Raw genomic sequence first — 23,243 nt, forward strand, 5'->3', positions numbered from 1 at the left:
AAAACATTTACGAACATTTATTTATGCCATGAAGCTTAACACAAGGCTTTGTCGACTCTATGCCTAGTAAAATTAAGCAAACGCATTTCTTTAACATGTTAGTATGGTCCAATAATACCTTTAATTCTACATATGTGCATATTATTTCAAAACATTTAATATTATTTCTTTACTAATGTCGCACACGTTATTGTTGCCACCTAGATGGGCACATTATCCAAACACTCGATTTCTTTATTTTAGTATGATTCATGTCCAATTTTAGCTACTAATCAATGCAGATTTATTATTAATTAATTCAGCTTTCACACATAGGCCTCTCATCCTCAAATAACGGTGACGTCAGTCATTGATGTAGGTCATTGCAAAGGTTATGGCTTATTCATATGTGTAGTTTCCATTAAACACTCTTTCTATTGTCACAAAGATGAACTGAAGAATACAGTTAATAGTTTAGTTTTTGGAGTACTGAGGAAATGTGAGGATCCAGAGAAAGATGCTTCTGTCTCTGAGGCCATGGGATTGGACCAGTAATGCCATCATTTTGACAATTTGCCAACATGAAGAAAAGAAAATAGTCATCAAGAGAAAGGTTAGAAGGTAAGAGAGGAGGGTGTATAGGATGGAGGAAACATAGATAGGGTAACAGGAAGTAGTAAAAGTAAAATTAAAGAAGGAATAAAGAAGGAGAGTAGAAAACGGATGGGAATTAAAGAAAGAGAAATAGAAGTAGCTTAGGCAGTGAGTATAGGATGGTGAACATAGAAGCAGTAGACGAAAATTATCAAAGTAAAAATTCAAAAATGGAGTAAAGCAGGAGAGTAGAAGATATATGATATTAAAGAAAGGGAAGGGGCGGTAAACAAATAGAAAGTGAAAGGAGGGAGGTAATAGCGGATGGTATATAGGATAGATAAAGCTGGGGTGGGTAAAGTACTAAAAGTAATAGCAAAAAAGGAGTAAAACAGGAGGGTGCAAGACTGCATGGTATAAAAAAAGGAAGGGAAGGTAAAGGGGTTAAGAAGGGAAGCCCTTAAAAAACAAGGTTGAAGGTTGTAACCCCCTCTAAAAAACAAAAAAATAAGAAATGAATTGGTTCAGTCAAACTGGAGAAAACCATTAATGAAGACAAAATTGTCAAAAAAGGTTAGATAAAAAAAATCATCAGAACCACGCTTTTAGGTATGTATTTCGTCAGAAACATATCCAATCATTGGACCCAGCTTTCAGAAATTTAAGTCAAATCCAGACAGTCCTCATGTATGCATAATGTACTGAATTCTTGCGACAGGGCCCCCACTTTCTCCTTAGTGGAGGTTTGTTTTAAGAAGCAGTCCCTGTGCCCTTGGTCAGGTATTGTGTCCAGGAGAGGGGGACCTCCTTCATTTCATACAGAGGGGGATGCCTCAGTATGAAAGCTTCTAAGGGAGGCAGGCACTGTGTCAGAAATGTGGGTATACCCCTTTCTACCTATTGATGTGGTTCTGCACTGGGGGAAGCATTTTCTGAAATGGGGACTCCCAGTTACTACCGGGAGGAAATCAGCATTAAAAGGTATTTTTCAGCACTGAGGAAGACAGTGTCTAAGATGTCAAGCTCTCTCTTTTCTTGTCAGGTAAATCTCTGGGCTAATGGGGCACTCTTCGCCCTTGGGAAGCCAGAATGTATGATATGGAGTCGGGCATCTCAAGCTTACTGCCAGGTGCAGCTGGATGTTATGGTGATCGCTCTGCTCTTCATCAGGCTTTATGTTTGAAAAGGGGATCACATTTTTAGAGCATGGATAATTTCATAATTAAGTGAATTTTCATATCCCAGTATGTCTGAGATAGGGAACACCTATTTCTCACAGGTGAACTTCAGTGCTGACAGGTGCTTTTCTTCTCTCTTGCAGCAGTTGCAGGTGGTGCCTCTGTTCGGGGATATGCAGATAGAGCTGGCCAGATACATTAAGACCAGTGCTCACTATGAGGAGAACAAGTCCAAGTGAGTGCCTGCCGTAATGTCTCTTGGCTTCTCTGGGAGCTCAGGGAGGGCAGCCATTGGATGTCCCGCTGTGAGTAGCTGTGTCATGAGTGGAAGGACTCATTTCTGTGCACAAGCCCTTTGTTTTGTATGTGAGGTGCCTGCAGGTGTGGAGTGTAAGGCTGAGTTGAGATAAGTGGTTAGTGTGTGAGATGCCTGGAACTGAGTAAGATAAAGGTGTGTAAAAGACCAGGGTATGTACATAAAGTGACCCGGGGACTCAACAGGCATGTGTACCCACTTTCTGCTCCCCCAGGGCACTTTGGTATTACAGAAGGGGCCACTGTGGATTGCACAGCTACTTCTGTAATACAGATGGCATAGGTTTGCATGTAGGTGTAGCCCCTTGAAGATAATGGGAAAACTTTGCCTCTGCACCCATGCTGTCATGTGGTCATGGGTGCAGACGAAACGGGGCTGTCATGGGGTGCGCTGACTGTGCACCACAAAAAGCAGTGCACAGTCAGTGATCCACCAAAGGGCATCTTCTGAAATGGGGAAAAGAGCATCCCTTAGACACCCAACCCCAGACATTCCCCTGCATGCTGGTGCAGTCACTTACTTACCTTCCTAGAGAGGGATCCCTGTATTACTTTCAAAAGCAGGCTGTGTGCCACCTGCACTGTGGAAGACGAGTGGCTGATTCAAAGAGTGTTCCACCTTTTATTAATGTGCCGCCCTCTACGCACAGGTCACGCCTTATTGGTTGGAGGGAACAAGACTAGGGAATCAGGTAAGATTTTAGTGGGCAGCTTACCCATCTGCGTCCCGCCTCTACCTTGACTGAATACTGCCCACCAAATTTAGAGATAGCCTTCAGAGGAACCACTGCAATACTAAAAGTATGATGGCTAACTGCTGTCCATTAGGGGGCATTTACCAAACCTTTTGGTTTTTCAGAAGAAAACTCCCAAACTGGGAGTTTGTTTACACAAAACACAAAAACCAACCACTCCACATCCTGGGTGTTTTCGCACAGGGTGTGAGGGACCTTTGTTTTTTTCTGTCTGTGAATGCCATGTTTTGCCACATGGTGACGGACACAAAACAATACATCAGACTGTCTGCTCTAAATAGGATGGGCAGTTTTATGCCCTTATTCGTATGCCCCCTACTCTGCCAGGTCTTAATAGCAAGGTTTCTGACAGTAGAGCTAGTGAGGGCACCGCCATCGAAAAATGACAGCCTGCCTGACTCAGAATACACTGAGTTGATCGAGGATTTGGTGGACAGGGAATTCCATCACACTTGTGACTGAGTACCCTAACTTCCAAATTATAAATCAGGTCCATAGAGAACACCTCCAGTCAAATAATATTAACCAGATACATGTGTTAAGTAATAATAGTCAAGGTATTTTCAGGGGTATCTTTTGATGCAAGGTGTTTTTGTGATGAAGCTGTAAGTCTCAAGAACCATTAAGAGTGCTTTGATATAGATGAAAGCAGCACGATCTGCATCACAATTCACTACAAATTGACACACTCGCACACAGTGCAGTCTAATTGGTTACTAATATATGGGGGTTCAGGGGTTGGGGTGAGAAGCACCTCTACAGGCTGACTATCACCCCTGGCCCATGAGAAGAAACACACGCAGTGGACCATGAAGGGAAGGGACTGGCCTTAGAGTCTGCAACTGCCTAGCTCCATAAACATCCCTTGAATACTTTGAATGTGTCTCACTGGAAACCTGTGTAAACAGTGCAGGCTCAGAAATATCCAGGCAGAGCCAAAAGGGGAATGAGGTGTTTGTCAGTATTGTATTGTATTGTAATGTTTATATAGCACTTACTATCCCTATTTGGGGCGCTGAAGCGCTTGCCTACATGGGTAGCAGGCTATACAGTGTATTAAAAGAGAGGGGCAGAAGAAATACAGTGGTCCTCACCTCAAGCACTAAAGCACTGTGTAATAGTGTGAAATAAAAGAAAAAAACAGTTTTGCAGGGTATTTGGTAAACGTGATTTACTTTGCACCTGAGGGGGTATCGGTACCTAGTGCCTGACAGCATCTATAAAAGGTTCCAAGGCCAATTCCAAGTGATCCATAGACAGACAAAATGCCAGAGAAAATACAACACACATGAACAGTCATGTCCCACAAGTACAGTTATCCATGTTAGCAGCCCAACAACTGAAACAGCTGCAACACACATCAGCCCTATTAACAGAGTAGAGAGCAATACAAGAAAAATATATTCGAATCGCACTTTGGAGAATCTACTCAAGTGAAATACCATATGCTGCACAATATCTGTTTCAGAGATGCAGGGTTGTACATGACTTGCACACACGTTTCTGTGAGGCGTCAGCTTCATTATGATTGTGTACAGGTCTAATACAATTGTCTGAAGGTGAGTAATAGAGGTGTCTTGTGTTCTGCGAATACAACAATGACACAAAATCTAGAGTGAGGTTTTAGACGTATGCTTGCTAGCATATGTGTCCACAAAGTACATGCTTGTTGTTCCAAGAGTGAACGTGTTTGTGTAAGTGTTGTGTGTGGTGTATGTATAATGTATATGTGCTTGCATGTGTGTGTGTGTGTTTGGGTGTCCATGTCTGTTTGTTCTTATGTGTCTGCATCATAAATAATCCTTGAGTGTATGTGCTCATGACTTTAGATAATGATGTGTGTGTGTGTGTGTATATATATGTGTATATATATGTGTATATATATGTGTGTGTATATATATATATATATATATATATATATATATATATATATATATATATAAAATTGTCACTGCTACACTACGCTTCATTCGTCTTTGGGTGTGTGTGTACATATTCGTGCTCGTGTCTGTATATACCTGTATATGTGTGTACATATTCGTGCATCTGTGTGTACACATACCAAGCCTTTGTTACTGCTTTGAGTTTTTTCTTCTCCACCATTTACTCCTGGTTAAGACACTGCTCAGAGCAGAGACCAGAGGCAGCTTCCACATGGCAGAACTGTTTTCCTGGGAATTTGTTTAGAAGAAGGGGGTGGCAGAGCATGGCTTGTCAAGGGACTTGACTAATTGTGTTACTAAACACTGTAGAGGAGTGATAATCATGTTAATATGTGAGCACATGGACAGTGGTTGGATGATGTTTCTAGAGAGAGGTGAGGTATGGGGGATCTAGTAAAGGTGTGAGTACTCTTATTCTCTTTTAAAGACAGAAAGGCGTCCCTGGGGTTTGGGCGGTGGGGTACATTTTTAAAGCGGGGATGCTGTTTATTCGAGAGGGTGGATATAATAGCTGGGAGCACTATCTTGAGTAGTGTACTAAAGGAAGAGTGATTTCCAGTAGAATTTGGTCTGCTATGTGGCACGATGACCAGCTAACTCACATTGTGGGCAAGATGCAACCAGTGATGTAGCTGTGCAGCAGGTTCTGGCCAAAAATAGTGAAACGGCAGAGTCATCACTAGATGTAGGCCAGGAGGTTTCTGTCTTAACATGGAAGGTTATTTGACAACCATCTTGCCTACATGGAATCATTGTGGGGCGAAACGTACCTCTGGGCCCCCTCCTTGCCCAGTGACTTCTACATACCTTTCGCCAGTGATCCACAGCACCCTCTCTACTTATTACCTGGTTTAACTCTGCCTTCCTAATTAATCTTGGTAGTTGCCCCGAGCCCCCTCAACATATCTCAGTTTGTGTTCCCTACCATCAAGTGTTTTTTCTACTCTATAACTTCTTTCCTCAACTTACTGAACTTCATGTCCGATACCTCTGCCCTTTCACTTGAAAGATCTCCTGACCAACCTTAATTTGGTATTCTGGCTGCTGTTCCCTTGGACCATCTTCTCCCTTTAGCAGGCGACTCCCACCCAGCCCCTATGCCTCTCAGCCTCTCTTACAGGTTTTGCTTTCCTGCCCAGGTGGACCTGCACCCAGAGCAGTATCAGTCCCCAGTACAACATCTGTGAGCAGATGGTGCAGATCCGAGACGACCACATCCGATTCATCTCTGAGCTAGCTCGCTACAGCAACAGTGAGGTAAGACTGAACCCTGGACACAATGGTGCATGGGGGTAAGGATTTTATCGACAGTGATAAGCCATGGTCTGGAAGGGCTCAGCACTGAAAGATGACTTATTGCCCATGAAAAGAGACTCATCACCAGCAAGTCATGGTGCGGAGGAGGAACCATTGAGGGGCTACAGTAGCAAAAGGTAAAGCTGACACTAAAGAAAAAAAGGGTCTTGAGATGAAAGACCTTCAGCTCTTGTGAGGTAACAGTGGAGTTAAAGGGAGGAGAACATGGGAAAGGGAGAGCCTCGAGAGTAAAAGTAATAAAGCAACAGTGAGGAAAGGGTTACGTAGGGACAGTATGTGGCAAGTGAGTGGTGGGCTGAAAGGGAAGGGGGACAGTATCAGTGAGATGACAGCAGATCCCATAGAGGAGAGCTCTGTAGCAACATTGAGCTTAGTGGGTCCTGTGGGTGAAATGAGTGTGTATAGAGAAGGGGAAAGACAAGGAGATGCTTGAGAAACGGGCAAGATTATTTTATGAAAAGGAAATTCCAAGTAAGATGGGAAATCAAGTGGGTGGAAGAAAGCTATATTAAAGCGATGATACTAAGAGGGCAGTTAAGAGGCAGGGAGAAGAATGGCACGAGGATGCCCCCCATATAGGAAGGAGTATGAGGGCGGTAAGGAGGTGCACAAGGGCCACAGTAATATAACTATTAAAAATAATAAACAGTAGGCAAAGGAAAGCTAACCATGGCCAATTTAGGGAAGACAGAATGACAATAGTAGCAAGAATTCTGAGGACAACAGTGAATTAATGACGTCCCATAAAAGGAGAACAATTATCCAACCTGGAGTTATAAGGTGTAGTTTTTTTCCTTTTCCCTTAGACCTTGTGTAACTCCGCGGTCAACATGTGTCCATCCAAAAGTGAGCCGCAATGGAGATGTGTGCTAATTCAATATTAATTCTTGCTCTGCACTTTGGCCTGTCCTATGTCATTGTTTCACAGGTGGTGACTGGCTCTGGGCTTGACAGCCAGAAGTCAGACGAAGAGTACAGAGAGCTCTTTGACCTAGCCTTACGTGGTCTTCAGCTACTGTCCAAGTGGAGCGCCCATGTCATGGAAGTGGTAAGTAGTAGGCATGTGACGGTGGGGTGGGGAGAACCCTCATTATATGCAGGATGAAGGTAGTGTGGCCTCGAAACTTTTACTTACACATTTCTGTGGACCTCATAGCAAGGAACTAGTGAGCATTTAAAAATGTGTGGATTGTAGGATCAGGGGTTATATACAAACGTATACATTTAGAGGAGAATGTGTTATTACTTAGAATGACACTAAAACTTTTCATACTCATCACAAACGTTCATGTGGCCACAAATTACATTTACAACTGCAAAAACATAGATCATAATTCTAAAATTTTGATTCACAGAATCCTGCACCTGCTATTTTCTCCCCCAGGGTTCTTTGGTATTACAGAAGAAACCAAAAAGTCCGACCCATCAGCTTCTGCAATGCAGATAGCGTAGGCCCACATGTAGTGCTTGTGCAATCCGAAGGGGACATTCCCTCATTTCCATGTGTGTGTGACCTCATGCAAAAAACTGAAACACTTTGCCTGTGCACCCACACCATATTATGGGCACAGGTGCAGGCGAAAAATGGCCTTCATAGGGTGCACTGTCTGTGCCACAAAGTGGTGGTGCACAGTCTATGCACCACCTGAGGGCACCTTCTGAAATGGGCAGACCTTCTCCTGCATGATGTTGCAGTCACTGCTGGCTTAGTACTGACGGAGCACGGTGCAACAGTCTTTCTTGGCAGCCCCCCATTAACCTCCTTCTCCACGAATTCCCTCACTACCACCTACCAGCAGTTCCCTTCATCTTTAGATTTCATTTTTTATAGCGCTACGCATAGTTCACTCACAATCAGTTCTGAGGTACACATTCTTTGTGGCAGGCACATTAACCATTTGTGGTACTATGATGAGTCAAAACTGCCACCTGATGAAATTCCGATGTCTTACCAGCAGGAACATTAATCACCACAGTTACCTTGACATTTTTATTGTTGTCTGAAAACTGCTGGATGTACAAGGAAGTTAGCATGCTTTTAAACCCATAAGTTATTTTTAGATACACTGCCCCCAGCAAAGTCAGCGATGGGTGCAACTGCACCCGATTCAGCACCCTAAAACCGGCCCTGGGTGCAGTGACTTACAGTACATTCCTGCACTATGGAAGACAGAGGGGCTGATTCAAAGAGTGCTACACCTTTCATTAATGCACTGTTCTCAAGGCACGGGTTACTCCTTACTGGGTGGAGTGAAAAAGACAAGAGGATCGGGTAAAAGTTTGGTGGACAGATCGCCCTCTATCAGGGTGGCGGAGGACATCTCATCCTCCAGCATGACTGACTACCGCCCGTCGAATCTAGAGATCATCGCCAGCCCAGCTGTGATCTCTGTGCTTTCAGAGGAACCGCTGTAACAGCAGCGAAGATATTTAAGCACTTGTCTGACCCTAAATCATCATTAGTACTTTAGAAGTGTGCCAGTGGGACACATTTTCCATTCTATTAGGTTTAGGTTAGGATTAGGAGTGGGAGTAGGTGAAATATTCCATTCCGCCCGTAAATTGGAAGAATTTCAGTCACTTCACTTTACTCTTTAACGGAAGGCTGTGGCTAAATTTTGTCGTTCGCTGAAGGCCGAAATTTTTCTTCTGCAAGGCTTTAGAATATGCGAGCTGGCAAGTGTGAGCGAGAGCGAGATTTAGCATCCGCAAGTGTCATTTTGTAACTTGAGCAGTGACCAGTGTGCATGAGTGGTCGCAGTCAGAGGGCTGCTGTTCGAGTAGATTTGCTGCAAAATCAACCCAAATGGCCGCACACTGTTGCACAACTCATTGTGCCGTTTGCACTGATCTTCAGCCCTGCTCGCATTACTGGTATTAAATTGCAGTGCAAGCAGTTGAGCTGCATATTTTCCACCCATTGGCGGAATTCCATGGAATCTCACTGAGTTTTTCTGTAACTGTGGAATTCTGCAGAGTGAAACTCCGCAAGTTCATCCATCCTTAGTTAGGATGGTACCATGGGTGATCCTTAACGTGGCCATTATGAAAGTGGTGTACAACTAATATGCCATAACCTTGTTAGGTATACTTACACTTTTCCAATTCGCTTCTCACCACATGTGAGTTCTTTAGTATAAAAACTGCATTAATAAATAAGTATGCACATTGGACGGAAAAGAACACAAACACTCCTACATTTTCACGAGATGTATTTAACCTGTACTAAAGCACATTTTTACCACACTCAATCCAGATGGTTGCTTGGTCGCTGGACAGTACACAGTGGTGCCTGTAGCAAAGGTGGAGTACTCATTGACTTCTACAACTTGCTTAGATTTCTATCAGTACTCTGGGACTTTAGCATGAATATGTAAAAATATGGAAATCTCAAAATGTATGAGGATCCGTGCATTGAACAGATTAACAGACCATACATCAACTTATCAACTCCAGAAGCAGATATTGGTCATCTAATGATCATTGCTCGTTTTAAGCATTTGTATTTTTACTTTAAATACTCTTCACTTGCTACTTTTCTTTATGTTCTTAATTTTAAAGGTCAATAGACAGCTGCATATATGCATATACACAAGCACTCACACACAAATGCCTGTAAGTACATTTCACAGAGTTGCTAAGAGTGAAACTATTGCTTAAGTTTATTTGCTTTAGCAATGACGTTATGAATTACTTAGAATTTTGTTTTAGTTGACCAATCAGCTTAAACTATTTCAAAGAAAATGTTTGTTCTACTAGGTTTTATCGGGACATAATTGAAGTAGAGGCTGCAGGGGGGAGAGGTCATAGGGAACTCCAGAAGTTGTGTTTTCCACTCAGCTTTAAATAGGAATTGTTTTGGGAAAGCAAAAACACTGAGTAGTTCCGCAAAACTTCAACATTTGATCTTTTTGTGATTTCTTAAGAAACTGATTAAATTTTCCTAAGAACATGTAAAATAAAAATGAAAAAGATATATGAATCTAATGCATGTTATAAAATTACCTTTTTAAATCCAAACTGGCTCTTTGATACTCTGTGAGTGTCTGAAAGTTTTTGATAGGAAGGCAATTTTACAGCACTAAACCACATGCTGTAACTTTGTTATCTTCATGCACGTCAGCCATACCACAGCCCCCGATTGGAACAAGCAATATCCAAAAAGTGCATAAAATGGCATTTTGCAGAATACCACATTTTTCTGCAGGGTTACAGTCCCGAGGTGCACTTAAGCACATTTTAGGTCATATTGTTTCAGTTAGGGTGTCTCAAAACCTACTTCCTTTGGTCTCGAGGATTCAGTATGAAGTTTCACACTGAAGGCAATTGGCACTTGAAGGTTTGCTATGCCCAGGGCTTATACACCTTGCAGTAAGGTCACTTGTACTAACCAGAGAGAATGGTCGTAGGCCCTATGGGTGCTACTCACAGTTCTACAGGTCACAGCAGTAAACATTCAGTGTGGTTCTTTCTTACATTAATTTACTGACCTAATTGAAAACAAAATCCTCACAGTTTACCTCAAAAAATTGTTCCACAGATGACATCGCCTCCCACATTATTGATGTGTGCAGTTTGCAGCTGCGTCTTGTGATAAATGCACCAATCACATGGCCTGAAACATCAGTTATAGTATCACACATGACATCACCAGCCCCAGGCCGTGATGACATTGAGGTGTCAAGTTTGCACATGTCTCCTGAAGGGATATAACATCTTGTCCTCTCTCTGAAGCCTCAGTTCTCTTATTTCTCGCATAACAGTCGTCCTCCATCAAAATGCTCTGCTTCTTCACACAGCTGCCATGGCTAGTGAGCTATTTAAGTAAAACACAAGCTGTCTTACATTGTATCTGGAGATTGTTGTATCAAATGTGTGATATGGTTTCTTGCTTTTATTTGTCTGTGTTAGTGTTATATGAGCTAAAATGCAAGCTCAAAACATGACTCAAACTTCAGCCTTCTGTGTATTCAGAACCTTCAGAAAGCTGTGAAAATAGGAAAACCAGACTGAAAACAGTGAGGGACCCTTGTTCAGAATATGTAATGATTGTGATATCATCAATATATGTTCTTGTATTTTTAAGTTGATTGAACATGTATAATTTACATTATCCATTCATCGATGAGCTCCATTCTGAATGCAGTGCATTTCAAAGCATGTTGGTGCTTGCCTATAATTTACTTACCTAGAACAGTTTAAAGAAAGTTTTATAACATAACATTATTGAAGTAAATGCACAGTATGCAAAAATAAAATCCAGATAAGGAATATGGGGTTACACTCACATGGTACACAAAATGAAAACATAAAGACCTCTTCAGTGGTGCCAACGGATGGGTACCCTAATGGCTGATGTTTTGGGGACAACCAATGGAAAGAAGTAATAGTTATCTGCCTTTCCCATAGTTCATTACTGTCAGCAGGTGGGGATCCTCTCTTGTCCTGCAGTGCTGGCAAGAAGAACTGTGTGGAAGTTCCTAGGCAAACATTTAATAAAGCCTGTTCTCTACCAGGGATATCAGTAGGGTGTGTGAGGTTTTGTGATTCCCTTTCCCAGTAGGTATATCTAATTCCTTTGCTGCTTTGTGTGTGTTTCTCCTTGCAGTATTCCTGGAAGCTTGTCCATCCCACGGATAAGTTCTGTAACAAAGACTGTCCTGGGACAGCCGAAGAGTACGAGAGAGCCACACGCTACAACTACACAAGCGAGGAGAAGTTTGCGTTTGTAGAGGTTGGTGTGTGCCCCTTGCTTTGCCCCAGTCATGACCCTGTAGACAATGAATTGACAAGGAGTGTCCTCGAAAAAATTGGACACAAGAACGTTCACATATAAAAGTTCATCCCAGTTCTAGCGTACCTCATATGAATATCCATCATTGTTATCGTTTAAGAGCTGCAGGTTACATGTTTATTATGCTGCTCGAAGGGAATTTATATGCATTACCTCAGGAATGCAATGTCCTGTTTACTCATTTTGGCCTGGAATGCTGATGTCAGGTTTGAGTTTGGTTTCACATATGTGGCATTGATTTATGAATATCATGTTTCACACTAAGCTAAGCATAACTTCTGGAATATAAAGATGGGTTACTCTGGCCTCTGTGGTGTAAGGGCCATGTTGCATCTCCGCCTCTTATATTTAAGGTTCAGGTTCCATGCTTAGGTCTGGAGTGAAAGGAATGGGTTAAACACCTGATTCTGGAGTGCAATATGTGGGTTGCAAATTAAGATGTGAAGTGTGAGATTTGGTTACACTGTTTTTTCATGAGTGTAATGGTTTAGCCGAACCCCTGTTTCTGGAGTGTAATGGCTAGGTTGGCTGAATGAATGAATGAATGAATGAATGAGAACAACTATCATGCTACAGGGTTCTTAGCACAATAAGGCAGAAGTGTAAGGGGGGTTTCCACACTGACCTCTGTAGTTGGAGGATTTGGTTGAACATTTTGTTTGGACGCTTTCATAGATGTGTTACAGACCTGCAGCTTTCAACGATAGGGGCTGGGTTACACTGTAAGGTCTGCAGTATTGTATAGTACCAGGATACTACGTTTGAAATATCACACTGCAAAATACAAACATTTTGTACCCAAATTATAGACTACCAAAATATTGTGAAGGTTAAAATATATAGGTAAGCATAGATTTCCTACTCCTAACTCCACATATATGTACCTCGGTGATATATATCTTTACGGTATGTAGATGTGAATTAAGAATAGTAAATTTGTACTTACCTAAACCTACTTAACTTCACAATAATTTAGAAGATGATATTTTGGATATGATATTTTTGTAGCATGTTTTTGGGGCTTGATATTTTGGAATTGAACCATGAAGTGTATAAGTGGATCACACACTTAGGACTGCACATTGTGAGGAACAGGTTACACACTAAGCTCTAGAGTGTAGGGCACACAGTTAACTTTGGAGTGTAAAGAGAAGGTTGCAAACCTAACTCTCTGATCTTTGGGTCAGCTTCCACGCTCAGCTTAGGGTTATGTTTGGCTACATTCAATAGCCTGCCTGCAAGTGTGGATTACACACTTACCAAAGTAGTGTAAGGAGGACACACTTAGCTGTGGTGTGCAAGGTGCAAACTGCAAACTGCAAACTTATTTTTGCCAACGTACTTTTGAGTAAGGGCCACGTTACATATTGATTCTGAAATGTAAAGGGTATGTTTTACACCTTGTTCCATAGTGTAAGGGCCAGACTATTAATCTATCTTTAGTGCAGAAGTCAGATTGCATGCCTAGCTTCTGTAGCCTATCTCACAACTTTGGGATGTACAAGGCAATTGTTCCCTTAGATTTGTTGTTATCACGTCTGTCATGGTCTGTATTGCATCTTACATTAGTTATCTGAAAACTGCTTTCCTATCTGTTCTTTGTCACCTCTACTCTTCTCTGCTGTCACACATTTCTACCTTCTCTCCCATCCTCTTTTTGTCTCACCCTGTCTTTTCTGCCCATACTCCTCACTGTTATCTTTTTGTTTCCTTGTGGTCTCTTTCATTCTCTGCTGCCTGACACCTTCTCTGGTTATCTTGCCCCTTGTGTGTCATTTCTTGCTTTCTCGGCTGCCTCTACCATTCTCTTTTATCTTAACCCTGTGCCACACCTTTTCCGTGCTGTGTCTTCTAGGGCCATATGTACGAACACTTTTTCCCATAGGCACAGAATGGGTAAAAACCTTTGCTACATCTGGCCCTTAGTGTCTTCTATTTGCTGTGCCTATGCATCTCCACTCCATAGCATACAGTTGCTGTCCTTATATTGTTCTGATACCTTTTTATTCTAATGTCTGTATACAATTTTGCATCACCTATTTTTAGCTGTCCATTCAGTCCTTTACTATTTTCCATGTGCTTTTTCATGTCTTCGCAATCTATTCTGCTGTCTTCTATCTCTCCTGTTGTTTATTGTCTTTCAAATTTTCTGATGTCTCTCTGTTGCGCTGCTTCTCTTACCCTGCATTCTCTCCTGTTATACAATCACATATTCTCTGTATTTTCTCTCTTTCTCTGCTGTTGCTCCAAATCTCTGATATCTCCCCACTATGACATCTCTCTTCTCTTCCATCCACTGTTGCTTCTCCCTTTTTCTGTTGCCTCACTCCTTCCCTTCTGTGACTCCCAGTATTTTCTGTCTCACGTTTCTCTCCTGTCTCTCCTCCTCCTCTGATAACCCACCCTTTTGTGTTGTCTCTCTGTTCTGCATGTTTGGTATTGTGTTTTCTTTGTGCAGTGAATCTAGTATAGTAGTGGCAAAATGGTTGTTACAGACATTTTTTGTTAACTTTTTCATGAGCCTCAGTCTTCCCTACATTGGGTGGCCTACAAGCCCCTTGTTCTTCTTCTGTTTCTGCCATAAACAGTCTTTCAGTTGCCACTCTGAGCTCTGTCATGTCTCAAGGTGCCCAGCAGGTAAATTATTTAATGTCTGTAGTTTCTGCAAGAGTGGTCTGCAAAGTCCTACGTTATGCTTTGGCGTCTGAGTGCTTAATGGTCTCTTGACCTTGGTCCTGTGCTATTCGTTTGCTGGTGTGCCCCCTCATTGGGCCCCATTTCTCCATATTCCAGGTTATCGCCATGATCAAAGGTTTGCAGGTGCTCATGGGTCGGATGGAAAGTGTCTTTAACCAGGCCATCAGAAACACCATCTACGCGGCACTGCAGGACTTTGCCCAGGTGACCCTGAGGGAGCCTCTCAGACAAGCTGTACGGAAGAAGAAGAATGTTCTGATCAGGTGAACAGAAGGAATGGGAATTGCAGAAAGATGGGGTTCCTGGGATCTGAAGGTGGGGAATGGCCAACAAGAGAGTGTGACAGTTCCTACTACATCTGATAGAGTCCATCACTGGGAGTTAGGCAGACACAATGATGGAATGCAGGTGTTAATTATTTTGTTTCTAGTGGGTATCTACATTGTGGGGAACTAGACCCAGACACTGTGCAATGTCACATGCCGGTTAAATATCTATAATGGACATTTACAAAAGTGAGTATTTAAAATATTATAGTTTGATCATTAGAAGATTAATCATACATTCACAAGAATAACAAGGGGTGGGTCCTACATTCCTGTTACCTATATGTACACATATTCTGTGAAGATTGACTGATTTGCCTGTGCAACTGAGAAAAAGGGGCTTAAGCTTTGCATTTGGTTGTCAGGTATGAGAGGGACAGCCTCAGGTGGAGGAAGAGACCTTTCCAGAGTGTGAGGGCAGCATTAAGAAAACTTGTTTCCTCGTTCCTACTCTTGGGGTTCTCTAGTAAAAGTAGGTTTGAGCTACGGGTGGGACAGGTGTTTAGACAATACTTAGAGACACACATTTAATTCATACTAGACAAGAAAGCCAGTTCAGATCCCGAGTATGGGGTGATGCTGTTCAAACTTTACCGACAGGTGATCAAGCATTTGGCTTCAGGGAAGTCAGTTTATAGAGTGGAACGGGTGATGTCAGGGAGATAATTTAGTAGGGTATTACTCACACCAATAAGTGATAACAAAAGTTTCTACATTGGATATGATGTGTGCTTTGGTGTGAATGGTTGTTCTTCACTGCTCACACAGTCTCATGCTGTATGGGAATGTTTTTAGCTGATCTTTGAAAGTGAGGCATGGGTCAAAATGTAAGATTGTGTAGGAGAGTTATTCTGTGAAGGTTGTTGAGCAATTCTATGATTTAGTGATAGAATGGCAACAGACACGATTGCATGCTGTGTAGGCAGTTGCCAATTACACTTTGAGAAATGTGTGTGCCATAGCTGTACTGGTGTAAGCAGGTGTGTTGTTCAGTCTGAAGTTTCCCCAAGGGCTGTGACCAGAGGTTAATTATCACTGGGTGACAGTTGAGCCTTAGGGGACTCCATTTTTGGTGGAGAGGGGGGTGATTTTGAAATGTTCATGTCTTATATTTATTTATTTTTTAGAAAAGAGGAGTACTGTTTCAGAAATGCCCATGTAGGTTTCGAGGGTGTCCTGTAGGACTTGATGATCTCTGGTGTGAAAGACTGTCAAACGTTTCATTGAGACTAAAATTATTTTTTTGATGTGTAGAACTGGTTGAAGACCAGCTGAATTGCATTGGCAGTGTGCTGGATACGTCAGAGGGACATCGGACGAAACAATGTTTGAAGAGATTAGCATTGGACAGAAGGGCACAAAATGCGCTTAAATGTTGTGGAGTGACACTTTCATGGGAGACAGAGAAAAGTGAAGTGCATTGAACAGGACAGGATGACAAAGTGGTGGCATTCAAATGGGACAAATTGGATGGGTTGGCTAAGGCAGAGTGACATTACACGTGAAAATGTAGAAGGCATCAAATAGGAAATGATGAAGGATTACAATTACCTCTATGGATGACACTGGAGTGGATGTTATTGAGGACACAGGACTTAATTCAGAAATGCAGGGATCCACATTGCTTGGAAAGCACTAAAAGCAGCAATTCCAGCTAAAGAAGACTAACATTTTTCATTAAACAGGTTAGAGTGTTTAGAAATTAAATGTGGGTGTTGTTCCCAAAACACTGGAAGAGGTTAGGATATTACATTCCTTGTGTCTAGGAATTGGCAGGTTTGCTTCGTTGGGGTTTTGAATTACGTCCCACTAAACAAAGTTATGAGATACTAGGATAGGGTACACATGTTTAAGCTATAAAATAATGCCTTGATACTTTTCTGTAACTTATTTTTGTGGTGACTGAAAGCTTTGCAATAACTGCCATTCCCATAGTGTCCTCCAAGCAATTCGGAAGACAATCTGTGACTGGGAAGGGAGTCGGGAGCCTTCCAATGACCCATGCCTCAGAGGAGAGAAGGACCCCAAGGGAGGATTTGAAATTAAGGTCCCACGGCGAGCAGTGGGACCCTCGAGCACTCAGGTATGACCATTACATCTATCGATGGGCCCTCAGCAGAGTAAGCAACTTTGAATGAAAAGGTGGGTAACAAAGTACTGTGGTAACAAGTGCAGTGGAAATTATCTTGATAAATTAAATCCTTGTCAACAGTGATCATAATAAAGGGGTTCATCACTGCATACTCCGGAGTTAATCTGTTTCCGCTTATGAAGCTAAACAAATATAGGAGGAACTGAGCAAGATGTAAAGAGTGGAATCTGAAGCTTTGTTGTCTTCTATCGACCGGGTAGAATGTAGCACAAGCAAAGCGTATCCTGATAGATACAGGTATCCAAGTATAGTTAATAAATCTTTCAGAGAATGAAAAAACACAAAGCATTAACCAGAAAAGTAAGAATTCAGCATTTTATGAAAAACTATTTACTAAATTGCCTAGATTCAAATTAATGTTCTGCAGATTACTACATTGTTCTGCAGATTACTACATTTTTCAGTCATAAGTATTTAACTCACTGAGCCATTCTTACTGTCAACAATGCAGCCCAGGCGACTAAATACCCCTTTAAAAACTCTTCCTTCAAAGGTATTTTTTGTTAATAGTAAAGAGGGGCATGTATACCCCAAAGATTTTGGGATCACACACTCACTGGCAAGTACAAAGTGACATCAACAATGATAAGACAAAGCCAACAGAAAGGATATTCAAGGAAAAAAGAGGTGGGCAGAATGGATGTTAGTAAGGTACCAGAATATCGGTGTCAGAATGAAGGCGGAAATGAATATTGTGTCCTTAATATTGTTTGCAATATTATTGCTCCATTGGTGTTAATAATATCAAGATTACCCCCAATGGGACAATATGTATGTAAACAATATTAAGGATACAATATGTATGTCAGAGAGTTTATCTGTAAATGATATTCTGACATACAGTCACCCCAGCAGCAGTTATAGTGCAGACAAAAGAGAGATGTTTTGCACAGTGGTTTTCATGAAGGTTTTCTACTAGCCTATGGTGCTAGCTAAGGATTGCATCTAACATGTTCTAGCCCGCTCTCTAAATCTACAAACGCTATGTAGAATGGCACAGAGGTACAGCAGACAAAATCAATTACAGAGCATTATTTCTGTTTGAGCTGTTCCATCCCTGTCAGTTGCCACCATAGGTGAATGTCCTATAGAATGGTGCTGCCATACAAACTCCAGATCCCCTGCTTGAGGTCAAATCTTAATAGAAATAAATAGAAACATCAAATAGGTTGCTCATGTTCAAACTGCATCAATTAATGCTGTGATTCCACAGGAGGAATCTCAGAAATAACTTAGGGACTGAATTTGATTTTGGCAGACAGGCTACCACAAACGCAATGGAATACCCTGTCTATAAAACTGACTGTCCGCCCACCTCCTTTAGTCAGGTGGAGCATAAGTATTCCGTCGATGGAGCCCCCATTAGCTATGTTGATGAGATGCTTCCTCCGATGGAGCAGAGGCCGTCGTAGGAAGCACTTAAACCATCCATCCTTTTTGGTGTGGATGTTAAGTTTTTTATTTTTTTTTATGCCAGTCATTATCCAGGAACACCTACCAATAAGAGACAGGAAAAAGGAGCCAAAAAGACCTCCACACACTGAGAGAAGACTCCCAGAATGTGGAGGCCATTAAGTTTTTTTATTTTTCTGGATGACTTGGCTGACCTTAGAACCAAGGTAGCTCAGCTGCAGACTAGGACCGGCGAACTCCACCGCAGAGCGGAAGACGCAGAGAACCGCTCCAGACGCAACAACTTACGCTTCGTGGGTGTCCCGGAGGGGGCGGAAGATGGCAAAGCTACAGAGTTTCTAGAAAACTGGATTAAATCCTGGATGCCGGAGAACACTCTTTCACCTTGGTTCGCGATTGAGAGAGCGCATAGAGCCCTGGCCCCGCGCCCCCCCCCGGGTGGCCCCCGAAGGCCCATGATTGCGCGCTTCCTTAACTTTAAAGACCGTGATGCAATCCTCAGGGAAGCCAGGCGCTCCCCTGACCTCCTCTGGGACAACCAGAAAATCTTGGTCTTTCCGGACTACACTCGAGAAGTTCAAACCAAACGCCGATCGTATGAACAGGTGAAACAAAAACTGAGAGCGATGCAGCTCTCTTATATGCTCCTCTTCCCAGCTCGCCTGAAAGTAATCCTTGCCGGCAAAGCACACTTCTTCGAGTCACCTGAGGAGGCATGGGACTGGTTGACGGAAGAAGGTATCGGAAACCAAAGGGGTCCAACTAACCCGTCTGGAAGCCTCCGGACGGCACGTCCAAGCATGCAGGAGATCGAGCGGAAAGGTCGAAAGCGAACTAGATCCAGAGGAGGAAGGCTCTAATACCCAAACAGTCGAGAATAATGATCCGATCCTGACCCCCACACCGGGGGAGGGACCAGCGGCTCAACCTGGAGACCAGACCTCGAGGGAGGAGCAGCGAGTGAACCGTTTGAGCCAGTCTCCCGAACTTGATTGACTCTAATCTTCGTGCACTGAGCTTCTTCTGCATTGGTCAACACTAACAGAACTAGATGGTGTCCACGTGATTGGTGCGCTGCACGCCCGCGGCGTTACTATGCCAAGCACCCCAACAACTTTATTACGGACAGGGACTTTTCATTAATCAACTGCAATTGATCCGACACAGGAGGGGTCCACCACTCCACTCGATGGCAGTCTGCACGGCTGCGTTGGCCCCGTTGGGCAGTAGGGCGACAGATGCTTCAAGGGTAGAAGTATGGGTGGGGGGGAGTTGGGAAGTTTAAAGCTCACGTTAGGGCTTAGTGAATGGTTTGTGATAAGTTACTATAGCAATACATACACCCACCGCATAGATCCCTTCCACTCAAGGTGCCTATCTCTGGCCCTCTGGTCAGTTCTCCGAATCCCTGTAACGCAACTATGGCACACATGGTCCCCGCACTGACACAGATTCTCTAATGGAATGTTAATGGCCTCTTAGATAAAATCAAAAGATCTGCAGTGTTCAACACCCTGCGCAGGTATGCCCCTTTAGTGGTCCTCTTGCAGGAAACCCACCTATTGGGAACTAAATGCCCTATCCTAGCACGGGGAGGGTTTGACAAAGCTTTCCATGCAGGTTTCTCGAGAGGTTCCAGAAGGGTGGCCATCTTATTCCATCGTTCATTACCCATAGTGATTACAGCCACACAGTCAGACCCACAGGGTAGATTTGTAACAGTAACCGGTATACTACATGGGTCACCAATAAATTTCATATGTGTGTACGCTCCCCCAACTGGCTTTGACATATTCCTATCAACTCTCCGCCGGACGATTGTAGGTCTCCCACAGGGGCTCACACTTATTGGAGGGGACTTTAATTCGGTCCTAGATCCTAAGATAGACGTATCTGGACCAAGTTCTTCCACCCGAGTAGGGAGAGCAGCCAAATTAAAAGGTTGGGCAACGAGTCTAGCCCTGTGCGACGTTTGGAGGACATGGCACCCCAAAACACGACAATACACACACACTTCAGCGGCTCACCAATCTCAGGCAAGAATTGATCTGGTGCTCATGCCCGCCCTGGATGTTCCTAGAGTCACTGGCGCTGAGGTATTATCTCGGGGAGTCTCGGATCACTCTCCAGTCAGAATCCGAATAGGGGACATAGCCCCAAATCAGCATCCCATGTGGCGCATGAACGCATGGTACTTGCAGAATAACAAATTCATTCTTGAAATAAGAGACCACCTCACTCAGTACTTTGCGCAAAATCTGGGGTCTGTACAATCCCCAGGCATAGTTTGGGCGGCTTGTAAAGCCACACTCAGAGGCTATGCCAAGTACCGTGTGCGCGCTCGCGAACGAGCTCGAGAATTACAAGTGACAACCCTTGAAGCCAAAGCCCTGGCCCTGGAGCAGTCAGGGACTACAGTGGCATTAGCATCTGCCTTGAGGCGTTTAACAATGGTTAGAGAAGAAATAAGACAACTGGTGTTCGAAGCCGCGAAACACACATGGAGGGCGTCGGCGGCTCGTGTGTATGGATGGGGCGATAAAAATGGCAAACTCCTGCACTGGCTGGCCTCACGGCCGCTAGCCGACAGAGTTATCCCGGAGGTCGCGGACGGGGCGGGCTCAATTGCGAGGACCCCCTGGGAAATCGCTAAGAGCTTTGCCTCATACTACGCCCAGCTATACGCTGAGCGCCCCCGCCCGCAAATTGAAAGGGAGTCTCCCCTACTAGACGACATAATCCTCCCTAAAATCCCGCAGACAGTCAAGGAGGTCCTGGAGGAACCCATAACTCTGGCCGAAATAACAACGGCCATGTCCAGGCTAGCATCGGGCAAAACTCCTGGGCCGGATGGCTTTCCAGCCGAGCTCTACAGCAAATGTGGGGACATTTTAGGTCCTCATCTGCTTAACATGTTTATCGAAGCAACAGAAAAAGGACGCTTCCCCGCAGAAATAGACCAGGCCACAATAGTGGTGATTCCGAAGACGAGCCCACCGGCGCCCGACCGATCAGCCTATAGGCCCATCTCCCTGATAAATGCGGAAATTAAAGTGCTCTCAACATTACTGGCCAATAGGATAAGGGAAGTGCTCCCCTCGCTAGTACATCCAGACCAGTGCGGCTTCATGCCCTCACGCAGCACTAGACATTGCATTAGAAGGTTGCACAATGCCCTAGCTCGACGTGACACCTTGACCAGGTCCCCCCTTGTGCTCCTGCTAATAGATTTTGAGAAAGCCTTTGACACTGTGGACTGGACGTACCTAGAACACGTCTTAAAGAAAAACGGTTTTGGACCTAAGTTCCGAAACCTAGTAAAACTACTTTACTCCGACCCGACTGCTCGTATTCAGGTGAACGGGGTGTCATCCGATCCATTCCCCATCCGTCGCGGGACCCGCCAGGGTTGCCCCCTATCACCGTTACTCTTCGCCCTGGCAATTGAGCCCCTGGCAAAATTGCTGAGAGAAGACCCACTGATAACAGGCTGGGTATGGCCTACGGGTCCAGAGGACAGAGTGGCATTGTATGCTGATGACCTCCTCCTTTACCTCTCCAACCCGACAATGAGCGGCCCGCGGGTCCTAGAACTCCTAGAGCTCTTCTCACAAGCCTCGGGGCTTACCCTGAACGCTAACAAATCCCTACTGATCCCACTACACCCCTCGAGAGACTGTGTTAGCTGGCAGGACAACATCCCAATCCGCCGCAATAGTTTTAAATATCTGGGCGTCCACATAGCCCTGCTCCCAGAGCTAGCCTGGGAACTGAACATCACACCACTTCTTAAAAACTCTAGGAAGGACCTCCAACGCTGGCGGAATCTACCACTCAACACGTTGGGGAGAATAGCTCTATACAAAATGATGGTACTCCCCAGATTCCTATACCAACTACAAAACTTCCCGCACCTAATCCCTCGGAAATGGTTCAACGAGGTCGAGGCTATTGCACACCAATTTTTGTGGCATGGCTCGCGCCCCAAACTAGCTCTAGCCACGAGTCAAAGAAACGTCTATGACGGGGGATTGGGGATGTCTAACATTTATTTCTACTACCTAGCTATGCATCTACTAGTGATTAACGACTGGCTAGCCGGGGGTTGGACCGATCCCGCATACAGACTGGAACTTCATGAGATGGGTTACAACGGGGTTTTCAACGCCCTGTATGGAGGCGCGATTCCGAAATCCACTCCAGAGGTGACCAAGCTGGTCCTCACGGGATGGCGCACAGCACAGAAGGCCACGGGGTGGTGGGGCCGCCTAACTCTCCAGACGCCTCTTTGGCAGGGGAAATGGCTAAAGGAGGTCTCCACCCTGGAGGGCTTTCGAAATTGGGACAATATTGGAATAACTACGATCGGCGACATCTGGGGCAACTCGTACATTCGATCATATGAAGAACTCCAGAAAACATACTCTCTACACAACACCCAGTTTCACAAATATCTGCAGCTCAGGCATGCTCTAAGGGTGCATGTACGACCAGGAGACAGCATCCCAGAGTATAGCCCGCTTGAGGCTATGATTATGATGGGACATCTAAATAAAGGGGGAACCTCCCAAATATACCGCTCCATCCTCACTAATACATCCCCTCCCCTTGGGGAACTGCGCCGGAAATGGGAGGAATGGGTGGGTCCCATGGAGGATTTAGATTGGAGAGAGGCTCTAATGGCTCCCCGAACACTGGCCATATCCACACGGTTTCAATTGTTACAGTCCCTTTATTTACACGCAGCTTACCTTACGCCTAAGAGGCTCCACCGGGCGAA

At 44.0% G+C, this 23,243-nt stretch overlaps 1 protein-coding gene across 2 annotated transcripts in view; it reads left to right on the forward strand.

The window, feature by feature from the left end:
- The window catches only part of CYFIP2 (cytoplasmic FMR1 interacting protein 2), a 191,463-nt gene that overhangs the window by 89,039 nt on the left and 79,181 nt on the right, over positions 1–23,243 (forward strand). For both annotated transcript variants that reach the window (XM_069199646.1, XM_069199644.1), the window contains exons 10-15: positions 1,895–1,986; positions 5,904–6,021; positions 7,010–7,129; positions 11,690–11,815; positions 14,669–14,835; positions 16,834–16,981. In XM_069199646.1, the coding sequence (XP_069055747.1) occupies positions 1,895–1,986; positions 5,904–6,021; positions 7,010–7,129; positions 11,690–11,815; positions 14,669–14,835; positions 16,834–16,981 (771 nt within the window). The remainder of the gene's footprint in view (positions 1–1,894; positions 1,987–5,903; positions 6,022–7,009; positions 7,130–11,689; positions 11,816–14,668; positions 14,836–16,833; positions 16,982–23,243) is intronic.

This window comes from Pleurodeles waltl, chromosome 7, assembly GCF_031143425.1.
Source record: "Pleurodeles waltl isolate 20211129_DDA chromosome 7, aPleWal1.hap1.20221129, whole genome shotgun sequence".
Lineage (NCBI taxonomy): Eukaryota > Metazoa > Chordata > Amphibia > Caudata > Salamandridae > Pleurodeles > Pleurodeles waltl.